Here is a 20,121-nt window from a genome sequence, read left to right as displayed (position 1 = left end):
ATATACCTACCTATCTATATAAAGCTAAATAGATAAATATATATATATATATATATATATATATATATATATATATATATACATATACTGTATATCTATCTATCTATCTATCTATCTATCTATCTATCTATCTATCTAGAGAGAGATCGATCTATCTATCTATCTAGAGAGAGATCGATCTATCTATCTATCTATCTAGAGAGAGATCGATCTATCTATCTATCTATCTATCTATCTATCTATCTATCTAGAGAGAGATCGATCTATCTATCTATCTAGAGAGAGATCGATATATCTATCTATCTATCTATCTATCTATCTATCTATCTATCTATCTATCTATCTATCTATCTATCGAGAGATCGATCTATCTATCTATCTAGAGAGAGATCGATCTATCTATCTATCTATCTATCTAGAGAGAGATCTATCTATCTATCTATCTATCTATCTAGAGAGAGATCTATCTATCTATCTATCTATCTATCTAGAGAGAGATTGATCTATCTGTCTATCTATCTATCTAGAGAGAGATCGATCTATCTATCTATCTATCTATCTATCTAGAGAGAGATCTATCTATCTATCTATCTATCTATCTATCTATCTATCTATCTAGAGAGAGATCGATCTATCTATCTATCTATCTATCTATCTATCTATCTAGAGAGAGATCGATCTATCTATCTATCTATCTAGAGAGAGATCGATCTATCTATCTATCTAGAGAGAGATCGATCTATCTATCTATCTATCTATCTATCTAGAGATCGATCTATCTATCTATCTATCTATCTAGAGAGAGATCGATCTATCTATCTATCTAGAGAGAGATCTATATATATATATATATATATATATATATATATATATATATATATATACTGTATATATATATATATATATATATATATATATATATATATATATATATATCTATACATATAGATATATATCTATACATATATATCTATACATATAGATATATATCTATACATATAGATATATATCTATATATGTGTATATATATATATATATATATATATATATATATATATATATATATATATATATATATATATATATATATATATATATATATATATAAACATATGAACCTATTTTTCTTTGTATGTATTAGTCATGCAGTACTGAAAAGTTGACATGTCATAGCAGTAGAATTTTGACAAATGCAAGGCCACGGAGTGATTCCCGAGGACACAAGAGACATGCTATCATATCTCAGTAATCAAGGCAACGAGAGTGACAGCAGCCAGACTAGCCGAGCAGATACACAAGTACAACATTCTTTATTAGATCTCTGCCACTTTCCTTCTCTGGTTCCTTTGGAAAGGACCTGTCAGGACAGAGCTGTCACTCCTCACCTGATCATAAAGGTGCAAAGTCCCAATCCTTAAAGCCTTCCGTTCAGACTTGCACGGTTGTACAGGATCTTCTCCTGTACGGCATTTGATTACTTTGGTTTCACTGCACACTGTGATGCCCCGTACACACGTCCGAGAAACTCGACGGGCAAAACACATTGTTTTGCTCGTCGAGTTCCTTGTGAAGCCGCCGAGGATCTCGGCGAGCCAAGTTTCCTCATTGACTAACGAGGAAATAGAGAACATGTTCTCTATTTGGCCCGACGAGATCCTCGTCGGTTTCCTCAGCCAAAAATGTACACACGACCGGGTTTCTCGGCAGAATACGGCTCCAATCGAGTTTCTGGCTGAATTCTGCCGAGAAACTCGGTCGTGTGTACAGGGCCTGAGCTTTTTAGGGTGTGCATTAGAAGCTACAACAAGTCAGTCGGAATCCTGCCTAGGAATGCCCACTCATCCAGACTGACATCCACCCATCGAGGCATTGTGATTATTTCATAACTCCTCCCATGAGCAGCAGACACACAACCAATGGAAGAGGGGCACAGTTAAAGCCACGCCTCTCCTTGTCCACAGCGGTGGTTGACAGCGACTCTTTGTCTCTCTTGTGAAGGCTGTGTGCCTGGCTGCATGCAAAGTTGCAGTACAGATCGGGAGCAGCACATAGAGATGAGCATGAGCTCCTGGCGGCACAGAGATAATAGAAATAAGGCTGCACGGTCAGGGGACAATTCAACAAGGAACTCAAAAGAGGAAGTAAAAAAAAAATCTAATGCATGTAAGTTCTGCAATTTTTATCTGAATATAAATTTACTTTAATACCACTATAATAAATTAGGAATCTTATAAAGATAAGAAACATCCTATCACTTAAGCATTAAATTAAAGAACCATATACAATTTTTAAATCATTAAAATATAGCATGTAAAACAAAAAAATCTGAGGAAAACACTACTTTATGCTCTTATGTCAGCAATAAGCGTGCTATAGGCGCAGTTTAGAGAGCTGGCAAAAACTCTCAGTAACTTTTTTCTGACCACCAGCAAGTATAATCATTGTATGTAGCTATTCCTCTTACCCCGCTATCGGGTCCAGTGCAATCGCTTTCGGATTATGGAGATCAAGGTCCACCAAGGTGATGCACACAGTCCCATTGCGGCTACATGTAAAAATCCTGTCGTTCCCATGATCCACAAAGTAAAAGTTTCCAGTAATCCAGTCAATGACCATTTGCTGAACATCTGAAGAAGCAAACAAAAAAGACAATAATGAACGTAAACAAAGGAAGGCAAAATATTTAGACCAGATTTCTGAGCAAAACAAATTGCTTTTGCATTTTCTAAAGTTATATTTACAGAAGAATAGGTGATTTTGGCAAAAAAAAGATTTTTCTGTGAAATTACCGATTTTGCCTATGTCGACATTTTCGTAAAATTATTCTTACATTTTGGCATACAGGCTGCTTACCGAAAACTGCTTAAAAAAAAATCATGTGACTTTATTTTCAATCAAAGCCTCGTGATCAACGTTTTAAAGGTTCACAGGGAAAGAGCTAAAAATGAGTCATTGTGAAATCCAGAATACACTTTTTACAGAAGATGCAAGCTGTAACAGCCAAAATGTTTTGTGAGTTGGTAGGTCCCTGTTCATCAAGACTTGGGGCCAGATTCACGTAGATGAGCGGCGGCGTAACGTATCGTAGATACGTTACACCGCCGCAATTTTTCATCGCAAGTGCCTGATTCACCAAGCACTTGCGATGAAAACCTACGCCGGCGGCCTCCGGCGCAAGGCGGGCCAATTCAAATGGGCGTGTGCCATTTAAATTAGGCGCGCTCCCGCGCCGGACCTACCGCGCATGCTCCGTTTCAGAACTCCCGCCGTGCTTTGCGCGAAGTGACGTCATTTTTTCGAATGGCGACGCGCGTAGCGTAAATCCGTATTCCCGGACGGCTTACGCAAACGACGTTATTTTTAAAATTTCGACGCGGGAACGACGGCCATACTTTATACAGCAATACGATTGTTGTGTAAAGTTAAGGCACCAAAAAAAACGACTAACTTTGCGACGGGAAACTAGACTAGCGGCGACGTAGCGAACGGGAAAAACCGTAGTGGATCGCCGTAACTCCTAATTTGCATACCGATGCTGGTTTACGACGCAAACTCCCCCCAGCGGCGGCCGCGGTATTGAATCTTAAGATCCGACAGTGTAAAACAATTACACCTGTCGGATCTTAGGGCTATCTATGCGTAACTGATTCTATGAATCTGTCGCATAGATAGAACGCATAGATAGAACGCCGTCGTATCTGCTCTGTGAATCTGGCCCTTAGTATCGTGTTTCCCCGAAAATAAGCCCGGGTCGTATATTAATTATGCCAACAAAAGACACAGTAGGGCTTATTTTCGGGGGAAGGTCTTACCTAGTAATGTGCTGTCTTCTCTCCCCCTCTCCCTCCCCTAACTGAGTTAAAATGCTTGTACAATCCTATAATCCACTTTATTACAGTAGTATATAATGTACAATGTGTGCGTTTCTGTAATATAGTTGTGCCAAATGCATTTGTTATAACGCCGCTCTGCACTTCTGTTACCCGCCGGAGCTCTCTTCCCTGCAATTATATTACAGAAACACACACATTGTACATTATATACTACTGTAATATAGTGGATTATAGGATTTTACAAGCATTTTTAACTAGGGCTTATTTTCGGGGTAGGGCTTATATTGCAGCCCTCCTGGAAAATAACGCTAGGTTTTATTTTCTGGGTAGGTCTTATTTTTGGGGAAACATGGTAGGTAGAGGAGGTGATAGAGCTGAGATAATATTTAGAGCAGGGGTGCCCAACTTTATGACTTTCTGGGCCACATTGGAAGAAGAGGAATTATCTTGGGCCACACATAAAATACACAAAAAATAAGTATGGCTGAGGAACTAATAAAGTCGGGCAGATCACAAGTTAATGATCACTGATATAGATAATGTACTTATCTGAGTAATACAACTTCATTTTTTCTGTAATATAAAAGAAAATTGAGTTATATTTGACACTGTTCCATTGCTTTTGATGAACTGACGCATCAATATCTGGTTAGATGGATGGAGTAGAAATTTTCAATAAATTCTCAAGGTGCTCATCGGATATTTTGGTTCTAATTTTACCCTTTGTGTGCTTCATCCTTGAAAATACAGTAGTTGCTCACAAGTATAGGTGCTGCCGAAAACTGATGACATGAATAAGGCATGAATAAGAACTTGAAGAGAAGTGATGAGTGGTCAAAATTTCAGAGTTATCACCAAAACAGAAGGTGAAGATAAATTTTCCAATGACAACTATCTAAGAAACATTGGGCCAAATTCTCAAAAACATGTGTAAATTTAGGATTATCTAACTTATGTCATTTAAGTTACGGTGCCCTAAGTTGGTGTCGTAAGTACCGTATTCTCAGTGCATTTGCGCACAAAACTGCGCCATCCTTAACTTAAGTTTCAATGCGTAAGGCGTGGTTATGGCAAGTGGGAATGAAGTGGGCGTGCTTCACTGTAATGAGCCGTGACCCCATGCAAATGAAGTGCCGGCCGTACTGCGCATGCGCGCACGAATCTGGACCTCACTGCGCATGTGCAGAACTTTGGTCAGCGCAATCAGTGAGATAGGTAAAAGGCCAAGCGTACTTAGTTTGAAGATCGCCCTGTGTCTAAATAGCCCCAGTCAAACAGACTTCAATTGCAAAAGTATTTCCCTGTGTTCCCTTCCTAAAGCAAGTTGCTTCTGCTTTGAACGTTTGTCAGTGTTTGTTGGTAAGATTTGTTTGTGAGAAAAGTGTTTGTGGAGTTGGAGGGTATAGTTGGTGTTTGTTTTGGATAATTTGTTCTTTGTTTTGATTGTTTGCGTGTTTGTTTTTGATAAGTGTTTTTTTTTGGTTGTGTTTATATTTTTTGTTTTCCTTTTTTGCCTGTTTGTTTTCGAATTAATAGTAGCTGTCTGTATCTTTTTTATTTTTGCTTGTTTGTATTTTCTTTGTTGTGTGTGTGTATTGTTGTTTGTTTTTTGGGTGAGTTCCCTGTTGCTGGGTGTTGTCTGTCATGGCTCCCAAGCGCAGGAAGCTTAATTTTACCCTGGCAGAGAAGCATATACTTGCTCAGGGCGTCATTAAATTTGGGCGATTTCTCCATGGCCCTGAGAGCCACACCACCACCCCGGCCAGGAGGAAGGAGATCCTTCAAAAGATCACCGATCGGATCAATGCGGCGGGGGGGGGGGAGACCAGGACCATCGCTGGAGTTCAAAAAAAAATAAATGACTTGAGGAGCGTGTCCCGGAACAAGCTGGCAACGCTGCATGCCCATACCAGGGGCACTGGAGGAGGGGGACCCTGCCCAGTCAGGATGAGTGAGGAGGAATGGGCAGTGGCCCAGTGTTTCCACCCACAGCAGGTGGTGGGCCTGCCTGGCTTTGACAATGATCCTCTTATGAGGACAGGTAATTTTTTTGAATTTCTATCTGGTGATTAGCATGTGTGGGTGGGGGAAGGGAAGATGTGCCAAGTGTGTGGATCCAACAACCTGTGATTGTTTTGTGTCCTCCCCAGATGGCCAGGAGGTTGCAGCCCCATCAGCCCAGGAGGTGGCAGCCCCATCAGCCCAGGAGGTGGCAGCCCCATCAGCCCAGGAGGTGGCAGCCCCATCAGCCCAGGAGGTGGCAGCCCCATCAGCCCAGGAGGTTGCAGCCCCATCAGCCCAGGAGGTGGCTGGCCCATCAGGTCAGGAGGTTGCAGGCCCATCAGGTCAGGAGGTTGCAGGCCCATCAGGGCAGGCTGCTGCACCACCCCCAAGACAGGCTCATGCAGAGTCCCAAGAAGGGCAGGATTCGCCATGGGAGGGGAGTGCCCACAACTCCCCTAATTTGGATGTTGAGTGGGAGGAGGATGAGGGGGAGGAAGATGACAATATTCTGATTGGGCAGGAAATAATGATGGGCCAAGATATGACTTTTGAATCATCCCCTGAGGGAACCCCACAGGCGCCCAGCAGTCAGGCCACCATCATGGGTCGCCCCTTCCAACCCTCCTCCAACATGCAGCAGCACCCATGGCTCACTCCAACTCCTCCTCCAAGGCCACAAGCCTCAGGGGCAAGTAGGATGCCGACCCCTGAAAACAGGGGGGGGTTGGTGCGTCTGCCGGTCAGTCTGTTGAGGGACAATGTCCGGCAGACCCGCAGTCTGTCTGCAATACAAAAAACAATGACCAAGGTGGAGCGCAGCCTGGGTGCAATGAGGGAGTCACTGGGTGACGTGGCCACCAACTCCGTGGGGGTCATCACCTGTTTGTGGGACCTGAGGAACGCCACAACAGGTGTGGCCCAGGAGGTGACTGCCCTCACCCAGGCTGTGCAGGCCAATACCCGGGCTGTGCAGGCCAATACGGCTGACATTACTTCCTGTCTGACAAGGATAGCCGTTGCCTTGGAGGGAAGGCCAGCAGGAGGACAAACACCAGGGGAGGCTGCTTCCTCCCCTGTACAGTCCCCCCCCCTGAAAATACTCCCTCCCCTGCACAGTCCCCCCCCCTGAAAATACTCCCTCCCCTGCACAGTCCCCCCCCCCTGAAAATACTCCCTCCCCTGCACAGTCCCCCCCCCTGAAAATACTCCCTCCCCTGCACAGACCCCCCCCCCCGTGAAGATCCCCCAGTCGGCCGTGGCCGTCCCCGTGGCCGTGCCCATGCCCGTGGCCGTGGGCAGCCCAGAAGGAGCACTCGGCAACATCCTTAATTTGCAGGGGTACTTTTTTTTTTTTCTTTTTTTTTTTTTTTTACACTGTACTTATGATTTGGTTTATGTGTGTGAATGATGTGTGAATGTGGGGGGGGGTGGCATTCCTGAAAACATAAGGGTGTCACCCTCAGTTTTGGTGGAGTAGGGATCCCCAGGACCAGGGAGAAGTCATCCTAGGTTCCTGAATGGTGTATGAATGCACAGTGACATAATTGGAGCCGTGGCGGGGCGTTACTGCTCCCAAGTACCAAAGGGGGGGGGGGGTACTTGGATCTAATCCAATTCGATGTGCATGTGATGTGTCTGTGCTAGGGACCACAGTGACGTGCATTCATGCATTCTCATTGTGAGATAATTAATGTGCGTTTTGTAACAAAAAAAAAAACATTCTCATTGGCATATAAGTAATGTGCATTTATTTTGCAAAGTAAAGATTTAAAGGTCACATAATCTCTGTGATTTGTTCTGGGCAAAGCAAAAACAAAAATATAATTAGGATCCATTTACTGGGCAAAGGTGCCTTCAGACAGTTGTCTCCTGATTGCCTGGCCCTCAGCAGACCGGGTAGAGGGGTTTGGGGGGGGGGGATTGCCTGGGTGGGGGGTTAGGTCAGGACATATCTCCACATGCATGCCCCTTCTTAAAGCAAAATTGTGCAGTATGCAACATGCCCCAATAATTTGGCATACAAAGTCTGGGGAATACAATAGTGTACCCCCAGTCTTGTCAAGGCATCTGAATCTTGACTTTAGCAGGCCAAAAGTCCGCTCTACTATAGCCCGGGTCTGGATGTGCACCTCATTGAATTTTCGTTCTCCGGGTGTTTGGGGGTTCCTAAAGGGGGTCATCAGGTGGGGTCCCAAGGCATATCCTGAGTCACCTGTAAGGGAAAAGACAGGAGGATATTAGTCATGCATGTGCCCCTTGTGATGTCTGCATCATGGGGGGGGCATACCTGACACCAATGTCACTCACCAATCAGCCAGCTGTCTCCATAAACGTTCATCTCAAAGTCTCTGTAGATCTTGGTCTGCCTTAGGATGTAACTATCATGGCACGAGCCGGGAAACTTGGCACAAACGTGCCAGATGAGGCCATGGGCATCTACGATCACCTGGACATTGATCGAATGCCAGCCTTTCCTGTTTCTGAACAGGTGTTCAGTATCATGGGGGGGCTGTAGTGCCACATGGGTGCAGTCTATCGCCCCGATGGTCTTAGGAAAGCCAGCAATATTATAAAAGTCTGTCATTGCTTGCACACGCTGGTCCTCCTGGGTGGGCATGACAAACTGGTTGCTCATGCGCCACAGTATGGCAGGGACCACCTGATGTAGACATTTGCTCATGGTTGACTGCACCATCCCAGCCACACCTCCAGATGCTCGATGGAATGAGCCACTCGCTAAAAAATGGAGGGTTGCCATCACTTTTTCAAGAGGTGTCAGGGCATGGGAACGTAGGGTTGGGGCGATTAGATCCTCATGAAGGAGTTGGGTGATCTCCAGGATGGCCTCCCTATCAAAACGGTAGTTGCCAATCACCTCATAAGCTGGCATTTGCCAAATATCACGCCGTGGACGATAAACTCGCGCCTGTGCCCTCATCCTCCTCCTCTGTGCCCTCCTCCTCCTTTGTGCCTGTAAGGCAGCAAGTGCCGTCAAAATCATCGCTGGTCCTGGCATTTTTAAACAGAAACCTTCACAACTAGAGCTCTAACCTCTAGTCACTACCTTCAGCAAACCCTTCCACAGCATGTGTAAAATTAGAGCTGGTTTTATAATGTGGAAATTTAGTCAGAAAAACTAACAGGTGCGCACAGGGCGGAAAATACGGCACACACACTTAATTCTGAGAATCGCCCTAACTCCCTCATTTGCATCTTTGCCTATCAAAAACAGCGGCGAGCCTAGCGTAATTTGCGCCCGGGAATGCGCAGGTTTAACTAATTTAAGTACGGCTGAAAATACGGAAATCTTTGCTTAAGTCGTTTTGACGATCGTGCGCAAATATACGCGCCGTGTAAATTTAGAAAAATGGAGTTAAGTCTGCGTATCTCTTTTGAGAATTTGGCCCATTCTTCTTATTTTGTAGAGATGTCCTCCAGCTTCCTGTTATGTCTCCAGAACAGGAAGTGAAGGGAACTTCCTCCAAAAGACTTGAAAACATAAATGGCTTTCTGAAGGTACTACACAATGGTATTTGTTAGCATTGTGATAGAGAGTGAATCATCACAGGAGGCATTAATCTATAAGTGTTAAGTAGATCTTCACCCTCCAGTTCATCGTCCTTCCTCTCCACCCCTGTGCATGATTCAGGCTCTTTATGAAATTCTTCGGTCATGCCCCCCTATTCATGTAATTTGCCTAGGCGAATGATGTGCATTGTCCTCTCTTTGACCCCTGGGTTATACATGTCACACATCCCAGGAGGCAAAGCATTTCATTAAGTAAAAGAGGAAGAGACGGCCCTAGTGGGGCATCACCGAGAGCCGTGCCAGTTGAACCTGAGACACCTGGCAGGCTCTCAATGACATCACGCAAAATATGGCACCACGGAACCAAGCGCTGTCAGAAGAGAGAAGGATCCTTACTGGACAGCACTTGATCCATTGGGGTGGTGAGCATCTAAACTGTGCCCAACTTACCACCACGCAAGTAGGGGGCCTAAAAAAAGATGTGGTTTATATTCCTAACTAAAAAAAGTCCCTTTATTGCACTCAGCCTCCTCCAAATTCCCAAATTCCGTTTTTGTTGCTGCTTTGATCTGACTTCCTGTTAGAGGGCGACTGAGTTCACTCTCGGGGTCCCACTGTATGTAGACACATAGTAACCCTTCTCTTTATTGGTCTTGAAATGAATTAGGAAGTGTGGCCTTTGGGATTTGTATAGCGAATAGAGCAGTGCACTTGACTGCACTTGCACTGCTCGTTTCAAGTGGTGGTGGTGGGGGGGGGGGGGGGGGGTGGTTCAGGAGCAGACATTGGCAGACATTCCAAGGAGGCAGTGAGAAACTATTTAATGAAAAATAGATTACAGAGCCATTAACTAGCGGATGTGTATGGATTATTTTTGGAGAATATGGAGAATAAACATATATTTTATAAATGTGTCCTCTTGCCCCAATTCCCCCTCCCAAAACGTCTTTGACTCTGTGAGAGTTTCCTTGTGGGGCCCTCTACAGCCTCTATTCTCAAAAAATCCTCATTTATTCCTATAGATGGGCCATCCATTGATGAAACCAAGAACAGATCAATAGTGCTGGGCCAAGAGAGTTGGTGGAATGATGCTCCCTGCCATTCAACCCAGAAGACTGAGGACATCTAATGGTGGGAAACAAGTACTGCAGGAAACAACTGGATTCATAGTGAGCACTGTAGCAAAAGCTGTTTTTTTATCTTTGAGTTGGCTATTTATTTTTTGGATTTCTTCTTTAAACTCAAACTGTTTTGGTTCCTAGTTGCTTCTTCTGTTTTAGCTTGTTTTCGTGAACATCCTCTCTACTGGCATTCAACATCAGCCAAAGACAATTACAATATAAAATCCTGTTTCAAACCGACCTCCGGGTTCCCAGCTTGCAGTGTATAGATGCCATTTTTTTTTCCTATTTTAGATTTTTACATGTGTAGATGGCTTTTTCCATGCCAGGACCAATGCAAAACACGAAGGCAAACAAAAGGCAACCATTATGAGCCTAATTTCTATGTAAGTGAATTCCTAGCCCGTTGCCAAACGATTATAAAATTATAATGGCGTCCCTCAAGCCTGGCATCTGAACCGCACAATAAAACAAGATTTATGGAGGTACACAATGATTACAATCTTTTCTAAACGTGCCTCGTAAATCTGTTATTATAAATCAAAAAAAATAAATATAAAAATTTCTTCCTGAAAGCAGCAAGAAGGCTTTTCACTGTTGATCTTAAGCTAAAAAAACGTAATGTGTTATTAGTAAGGAAATCATCAAATATATACAGCCAAATGAGACGCGCTGTTGAGGATAATGCGACACGACCACTTAATCCTGCTAGACTTTACCAATTCTAATTGCGCATCCCCAGGGAAATAACTCTGTAGCCTCTCCACCCTTTTATCAGAATACAAACCCTTACTGCGCCAACCATCACCAACTTCAGCCTCCGAGTAGAATTACTGCCACTGACAATATTGACAATGCTTTTATTTTTTATTTTATTTTTCAAAGTAAAAACTAATAAAGTATGCTAACATTTTATCTGAACAATTTAATTGAACATGTTTGAAGATTAATTTTAGCAGTTTTCCAAGACAAGGCTTCTATTCGTATGCTATTCGCAAGGATGCAATGGGTGGTGCTATCACCTTGCAGCATCAAGCCGCGTACACACGACCGTTTTTCATGTCATGGAAAAAAAACTATGTTTTTCTCAACGTGATTCCTCTCAAGCCTGCCTTACATACACTCGATCGTGATAAAAAATGCTCAAGCATAGCTCGCTAACGTACAACACGTATGACAACACTATAAAGGGGAAATTCCATTCGAATGGCGCCACTGTTTGGGCTGATTATGCTAATTTTCCGGCTCATAACTTGCTTCTGAGCATGCGTGGATTTTTGACTGATGGACTTCCACACAGACAATCGTTTTTTTCTATTGTTTTTTTATCCATAGGAAAAATTTAAAACATGTTCTGTTTTTTTTCACCGATGGGGCCCACACACGATCATTTTGTCCGATGAAAACAGTCTGTTTTCATTGGACAAACCGATCGTGTGTACAGGGCTTTAAGGTTTGACCTCATATTACATTGTTTTAGTAAATCTGAAGACAAATATCTGCAGAAAATCTAATAGTGTGAATGGGGTCTAAGTCCGTAGGATTCAATATTGAGTTGGTCCATAACAGCTTCAACTCTTCTGGGACGGCTGTCCACAAGGTTTAGGAGTGTGTCTATGGGAATGTTTGACTGTTCTTCCAAAATGCGCATTTATGAGGTCAGGCACTGATGTTGGAAGAGAAAGACTGGTTCACCATCTCCGCTCTAATTCATCCCAAATGTGTTCTATCAGGTTGAGATCAGGACTCTGTGTAGGCCAGTCAAGTTCCTCCACCTCAAACTCGCTCATCTATGTCTTAATGGATCTTGCTTTGTGCACTGGTCCAAATTCTTTGGTGGAGGGGGGATTAAAGTGTGGGGTTGTTTTTTCAGGGTTGGGTTTGGCCCCTTAGTTCCAGCAAAGGAAACTCTTAAGGCGTCAGCATAACAAGACATTTTGAACAATTTCATGCTCCCAACTTTGTGGGAAAAGTTTGGGGATGGCCCCTTCCTGTTCCAACCTGACAGCACACCAGTGTACAAAGCAAGTTTTTTTTTTCAAAAATGTAGCTCTTTGTTTATAGCACAAAAAATAAAAACCTCAGAGGTGATCAAATACAACCAAAAGAAAGCTCTATTTGTGGGAAAAAAAGGACGTCAATTTTGATTGGGTACAGCATTGCATGACCGCGCAATTGTCAGTTAAAGTGACGCAGTGCTGTATTGCAAAAAATGGCCTGGTCATGAATGGGGCAAATCCTCCCGGGGCTGAAGTGGTTAATAAAGTTGAGCTTTGAGACAGGAGTGACTTCTATACACAATTCCTATATAATCAATAGAAAACAATCAATCTACTTACTGTGTAGGTGCTGAGATATGTACATTGTTCTCCCTTCTGTGAAAGTCCATGTCTTTGTTATCTTGTGGCATTTCAGTTGGTATGAAGACTTCCTGGATTCAATCCAGCAGACGGTGTTCTCATCATACAGAAAATCCAGCGTTTGAATTCCATTTGCATTCATAGGGCTCCTGGTGGGCGCTTTGCCCCCACTAAGATCCAGCACTTCTATTGTTTCAGAGTTTGCAATCAAAAGAACTGAAGGCCTGTCAGCGGGCTCTAGAATTAAACATAATGCAATCATAAGTATTAATTTGAGTGCAATGTCAATCTGCATATCACATAGCAAAGGAAGGCAAGAATGAGCAGAGACTATTGCTGCTGGAGCTTAAAGCTGAACTTCAAGCGGATATAAAAGACACATTAATTCAACTCTGTATTCATTAATAAATCATTAAATGTGTTTTTTTTTTTACTTCAAGCTAGATAAGAATTTGAATTTGACATAGTTTCATTCTGTTGCAATTACTAATGCTTGAGCACAATAGGCCAAATAGGCTGAAAATCATAAAAAAAAGAAAAACAAACCCAGATTTGAACACCACTGAAGTCAATGGGCCGGATCCAGATAGAATGGTCAATCTGTCCGGCCGGCGTAACGTATCTTAGATACGTTACGCCGCTGTAACTTTGGGCGCAAGTTCTGTATTCAGAAAGAACTTGCGCCCTTAGTTACGGCGGCGTAATGTATGTGTTGCGGCGTAAGGCCGCCTAATTCAAATGGGGATGTTGGGGGCGTGATGTATTTAAATTTTACTTGACTCTGCGTTTTTGATGGGTTTTTTTGAACGGTGCATGCGCCATCCGTAAAATATCCCAATGTGCATTGCGGCAAAGTACGCCGCAAGGACGTATTGGATTCGACGTGAACGTAAATGACGTCGAGCCCTATTCGCGAACGACTTACGCAAACAACGTAAAATTTTCAAAATTCGATGGCGGAACGACGGCCATACTTAACATAGGATACGCCGAACATACCCCTCATATAGCAGGGGTAACTTTACACCGGAAAAAGCCGAACGCAAACGACATAAAAAAAGCGCCGGGCAGTCGTTCGTTTCTGAATCGGCGTAAATAGTAATTTGCATATTCCTCGCGTAACTATACGGAAGCGCCACCTAGCGGCCAGCGGGATTATGCAGCCTAAGATACGACGGTGTAAGACACTTACACCAGTCGGATTAGGGATATCTATGCGTAACTGATTCTCTGAATCAGGCACATAGATACGATGGCCGGCACTCAGAGATACGACGGCATATCAGGAGATACGCCATTGTATCTCCTATCTGAATCCGGCCCAATATCTAAAAAGCCAAAAAGACTTCTGCACTGGTGAATGTGGTGAATGTGGTGGATGTAAAGGCCCATACACACGATCTGACTTTTCGTCAACAACGGTCCGACGGACGTGTTTTATCAGACAATCCGACCGTCTGTATGCTCCATCGGACAATTGTTGTTGCTTTTTCAATGGACAAATGTTCACTGTGAATGCGCTCAAGCTTTTCAACAACAAATGTTCGATGGAGGATAATCTGATTGTATGTACACAAGTCCATCGGACTAAAGTCCAAAGTACAAATACACAATGCTAAACATCAGCCAACAAAAGCAGAAGTTGTCCAAAGGGTGGCGGTAAAGAGCTGAAAAACAATGTGATTTGGTGAAAGTTGGCTGAAAATGTTCTGCCGTGTGTATGCAAAACAAGTTCATGGCCAACGCCCATTCGGACAAAAAGTCTAAAAGTCTTTTAGTAAGTAGCTCAGGGACAGGACTCAGGAGGGCACACACATGAAATTGACTTTTGAAGCACACGAGGCTCTGGCTTCTCCACTCAGCTCCCTTGCACCATGATATCACACAACACACTCTGGCATCGTCTCTGTCAGACCCGCTCCTCGCCAGCACTACCCAAACACACTGTAGCAGACACTTGGAATGATCTCACACCCATAATTTTTACTGATAACCTTTCCCTGTGACTGGCATTTACTGGCAGGAGAAAAGTGCCCATTTTTTACTGGCCGCCAGTAAAATCACTGATAATTGGCAACACTATGGGAGCCATGGATTGTGGCTTTGGCCGCAGTTCCTTCTGTTGTATGTTATGAGCCTAACACTTTGCATAGCTCCCAACTGTCCCTGATTTCGAGGGACTGTCCCTGATTTCGAGGGACTGTCCTTGATTTGGAGCAATGCCCCTCTGTCCCTCATTCCTCCTCATCTGTCCCTCATTTTGGTCTGATCTATATAGTTGTAAATAAAATGCACTTTCTTATCTATCAAAAAGTATTTTCCATTTATAAACCTTTCATCGGATTTCTAAATTGCTGCATTTGTACGTTCCATAAGCCAATATAAAGAAATAGTAGTAGTAAAAAAAATTGTGGGTTTAACCAATCTTGATTTTTTTTGGACAATTCTCCTAAAAGGGGGCGTGGCAAGGGTGTGTGTCCTATGTCTGCATACTTTTGTTGATAGGTGTGCCTCATTCCCATCTCAGAAAGGTGGGAGGTATGACTTTGTGAGTCTATGGTGTGCTTCTTTTATTTTAATAAATTATGCCATAGATTAGTGTTTCTAAACTCCAGTTCTTGAGGCGCCCCAACAGGTCATGTTTTCAGGCTTTCCATTATTTGCACAGGTGATTTGATCAGTTTCACTGCCTTAGTAATTACCACAGCCGTTTCATCTAAGGGAAATCCTAAAAACATGACCTGTTGGGGCACCCTGAGAACTGGAGTTGAGAAACACTGCCATAGATGATACACTAGGCTGTTGTGCCTTTTTTTGCCTTTTGTATACCATTGAAATCAATGGTGATGGAATTCAGGTGGACTGTACATGTTACACAGCCCATGTTCACACTGAACTGTGGGAATGTCAAATCGCATGTCAAATCGTACCAATGTGAACCAGGGCTAAATGACAGATTTCTGGCTATGGTAATACTGCCAGGAATCCCGGGTCATGTCATTGGGCACAATTGGTCAGTAACATTAACCGGGATTCCTTGCAGTAAATATGAATTAGCCTGTAAATGTATTCTTCAAGCAGTACTTTGACTTGGTATCAGACAGTTGTAATTAGTATTGCTCGCACACATCCACAATTGATTCATAAAAAAACAGCCTAAAATCACAAACCAAATTTTACACCATTGAAGTCAATAGTTAGGGAATTCAGGTGGACACTGATGTCTCTAAATAACAGACGTCTGGCTACTGTATTAATCACGGGTGATGTCGTTAGACAAATGTGGTCAATTCCTGGGATTCCTGGCAGTAAATATTAATTAATCTGCCATTTAGCCCTCGTTCACAATGATGCTACTTTGAAATTGTGCCCACTTCACTTGAAGTAGTGCGATTTCAAAGTAGCAAGGTCAGCAAGATATAAGTGAAAGCTTGGGGGAAGCTGTTTGCTTTCAGACTCTCTCACTGACTAAAAACACATAGGGATGGGGAATAAGCACTTTCTTGACTTATTCAGCCGTTCAGGGCTTTTTTTTTTTTTTTAAATAACACAGCTAAGAATTGAGAGTTAATCCCTGAAAATTAGCCTAGAGCTCTTCTTTTTGCTTGGAAACATAAATATGAAGTACAATACCCCCTATACACTCTTTTCCAAATTTGTAATAGGGATGAGGTGGCTTTGCAAGAATAGATGAGTGAGCAACAAGAAAGATTGAAATAGAACCAGTGTCAGGACAAGGTCCTCCAAAATCTAATGCTGTGTACACGACTGTTTTTAATGTCGATGTGATTCTTGTCAAGCCTGCCTTACATACACACGATCGTGAAAAAAAATGCTCGAGCAAAGCGCGGTGACATACAACACGTACGACGGTACTATAAAGGGGAAGTTCCATTTGAATGGCGCCACCCTTTGGGCTGCTTTTGCTGATTTCGTGTTGGTTAAAGTTTGGTGAGAGACGATTTGCGCTTTTCTGTCTTCGTGCTTTAGAGTCTGTTACAGCGTGACGAATGTGCATCTCCATTACAAATGCTAGTTTTACCAGAACGAGCGCTCCCGTCTCATAACTTGCTTCTGAGAATGCACTTTTTTTTCCCGTCGTTAAAGCCCACACACAACCGTTTTTCACGACGTGACAAACGACGACGTGAAACACCACACAAAAAATTAGCGCACGTTCTAAATTTTTAATGCCCATTTTTCACGTCATGAAAAATGCTCTGGAGCCTACACACGGTCGTTTTTTAATGACCAATTGAAAAAATTGAATTTTTCACGTCATGAAAAACGGTCATGTGTATGCGGCATAAGAGGTAGATGCCAGGATACGCTCTTCCAAAATAATTGTATCACCCATGATTTGGCATTCTATATACAGAGCAGTTTATTGTGAGTTGTAACTACAGGGGTTTGGAATAACAAGATAGCTGTAAGAAGGGCCAATGATGTAAGCCATATTACCCCAGTCCATTAGGAGAATTTGTTCCTATTTTGCATTAGAGTAATCATTGAGCTATTTCTGAATATCTTTTTTCATGGATGGATTGTTTGAGCATTCTATTATGAAGATCTATGTAAAATGGCTGATCATAATTTTGTGCTCACTAAATATAAATAGAGAACAAAACCAATTCAATTGCTAATATCATCTCCATTACAACCCAGAGACAGCTGTTAAAAGGAGTAAAAATCGGAAATTCTTAACTACATACTTTTTCCACGTCAGTGACTGAATTACATAAAAGAGATAAATGGCTGCCCCATTTTCATATGCGTTGCTGTTATTTTCAACCTATTGATTTTGAATGGGATGATTAACATAACCCAACATGCGCCAACACACTATAACACGACATAGTTTGTCTATGAGACAGGGAGTGAAGGGAAATCTCTGCAATGAGACATAGGTGGCAAAAAAAAAAAAAAATGGGATGATTAACATAACCCAACATGCGCCAACACACTATAACACGACATAGTTTGTCTATGAGACAGGGAGTGAAGGGAAATCTCTGCAATGAGACATAGGTGGCAAAAAAAAAAAAAATTCTGACAGGGTTATAACCTTTCCTTGCTCTATCCAAAATGACAAAAAATAGTTTGGCCTATAGTTCTACTTTAGGACAGATACAGTTGCGGCTGTCCCCCCCCCCCCACTCTATCCTCATTGGCTCACTGCCTGTGATTTACAGCAGTGGGAGCCGACAGGCTCCCACTGCTGTCTCAGCCAATAAGAAGGGAGAGTCCTGGGACACCGGGACAGTCAAGGCTTTTGTGAACATGGATCTGAAGGAGCTCAGGTAAGTATTAGGGGGGCTGGGGGTGGTCGCTGCACGCAGAAGGTTTTTGTGGCCTTCAGCCTTTAGAACCACTTTGAATAATTAAACTGATGGGCACTGATAGGCAACACTTATGGGGACTGAAAGGCTGCACTGATGGGTACTAATGGGTAGCACTGACAGGTGGCACTGATGGGCAGTGATAGGTGGCACTGTAGGGCACTGATGGACACTGATAGGCAGCACTGATGGGCACTGATGGCTGGCACTGATAGATTGCACTGATAACCATCACTGATGGCACTGGCAGGCATTGTTAATGGGCACTGATTGGCAGCTGCCTGGGGACTGATTGGCAAATCCCTGGTGGTCTAGGGTGGCATACCTGGTGGAAGTCCTTTATGGCAATCCCTGGTGGTCCTGGCAGCATCCCTGGTGGCCCTGGGTGTGCATTCTGTCAGGAGAGCCACCAATCGGCTCTCCTCTACGCGCGTCTGTCAGGCGTGAGTGAGGAAAAGCCGATAAACAGCTCTTCCAGTTTACATCGTGATCAGCCATGATTGGACATGACTGATCATGTGGTAAAGAGCCTCCATCAGAGGCTCTTTACCAAGATCAGTGATGCAGTGTGTCAGACTGAAATGTCGCACCACCGATCGCTGTGCTGGGCACCCCCTAGGGCGCAATCGTGGATTATCCTGCTGGACATCATATGACGCCCAGTCAGGATAACTAAACCACTGTCCGGCCGTCATTTTGCTAGAGGCTGGGCGGGAAGTAGTTAAAGTGGAAGAAAAGTCTAAGGCCTTGTACACATGAGGAGACATGTCTGATGAAAACGGTCCGCGGACCGCTTTCATCGGACATGTCTGCTGGGAGCTTTTGGTCTGATGTGTGTACACACCATCAGACCAAAATCCCTGCGGACAGAGAACGCGGTGATGTAGAAGACACCGACGTTCTCTAACATGGAGGTTCAATGCTTCCACGCATGCGTCTAATCAATTCGACACATGCGCGGGATTTCGGGCCGCTGGTTATACGTCATACGCCAGCGGACATGTCCGATGAGTCGTGCTAACCATCGGACATGTCTGATGGACAGGTTTCCAGCGGCCAAGTTTCTTAGCATGCTAAGAAACTTTTGTCCGCTGGAAACCTGTCCGCTAGGCCAGGAAACCTGTCCGCTAGGCCATACACACGGTCGGACATGTACGCGGAAACTGGTCGTGTGTACGGGGCCTTACACTATTCTTAGAAATGCCCCCCTGCTACCTGCAGTACTTAAAGTGGAGTTCCACCCATAAATATAACATTACATCAGTAGTTTTAAAAAAATTTCATTAGTCCTTTACGATTTTTTTTTTTTTTTTTTAGATGCCTTCAAAGTGTTGTTGCTAGGCAGAATAGTTAATCTTCCCACTTCCTGCACCTAGGTGCTTAATGCTTCCTAACCTACACCGCACAGACTCCTGGGAATGTCGTGGGTGTAACTTTCCAGGAGTCTGTGCACTCCCCAGTCTCAAAGAATCATGTGACTTGGACAGCACAGGTGCTGAAACCTGATCTGACACTGCTTGTGCAGCACTGAGCATGTGCAAGGCTGAAATCCAGGAAGTCATACAGTCTGGCTTCATGATGCCCACACTTAAGATGGCCCCAGTCAATTTCTATTTTATAAAGTGTCTAAATGCTGTAACAACCTAACATAACGGACCTTAGATTACAGACTAACTTTACTAGAATACATTAAGCTTGTGTATGACAGGGGTATTTATATTTAAAAAGTGAAATTGTGTCCGGAACTCCGCTTTAACCAGTATAAAAATCGGTGTATTTACCTATTTTTCATCCACCCTGGTCCACAGCAGCAGCTCCCCGGTGTCAGTGCTGCTGCAGGGGGGAGCGTCAACAATAGCTAGGCCATAGGAGCCTATGGGTGACGTCACAGTTCCTAGAATTCCTAGCCATTGTTAAGCCAGAGCTGCAGGATCCT

At 43.4% G+C, this 20,121-nt stretch overlaps 1 protein-coding gene across 1 annotated transcript in view; it reads right to left on the bottom strand.

Annotated features, from left to right (window-relative positions):
* The window catches only part of LRP1B (LDL receptor related protein 1B), a 1,757,966-nt gene that overhangs the window by 926,806 nt on the left and 811,039 nt on the right, over positions 1-20,121 (bottom strand). Inside the window, exons 6-7 of the mRNA XM_040358043.1 lie at positions 12,826-13,083; positions 2,465-2,627 (exon numbers count right to left, since the gene is read on the bottom strand). Of these exons, the coding sequence (XP_040213977.1) occupies positions 2,465-2,627; positions 12,826-13,083 (421 nt within the window). The remainder of the gene's footprint in view (positions 1-2,464; positions 2,628-12,825; positions 13,084-20,121) is intronic.

The sequence above is a fragment of the Rana temporaria genome, chromosome 6 (assembly GCF_905171775.1).
Source record: "Rana temporaria chromosome 6, aRanTem1.1, whole genome shotgun sequence".
NCBI lineage: Eukaryota > Metazoa > Chordata > Amphibia > Anura > Ranidae > Rana > Rana temporaria.
This window is presented reverse-complemented; position numbering and strand designations above follow the sequence as displayed.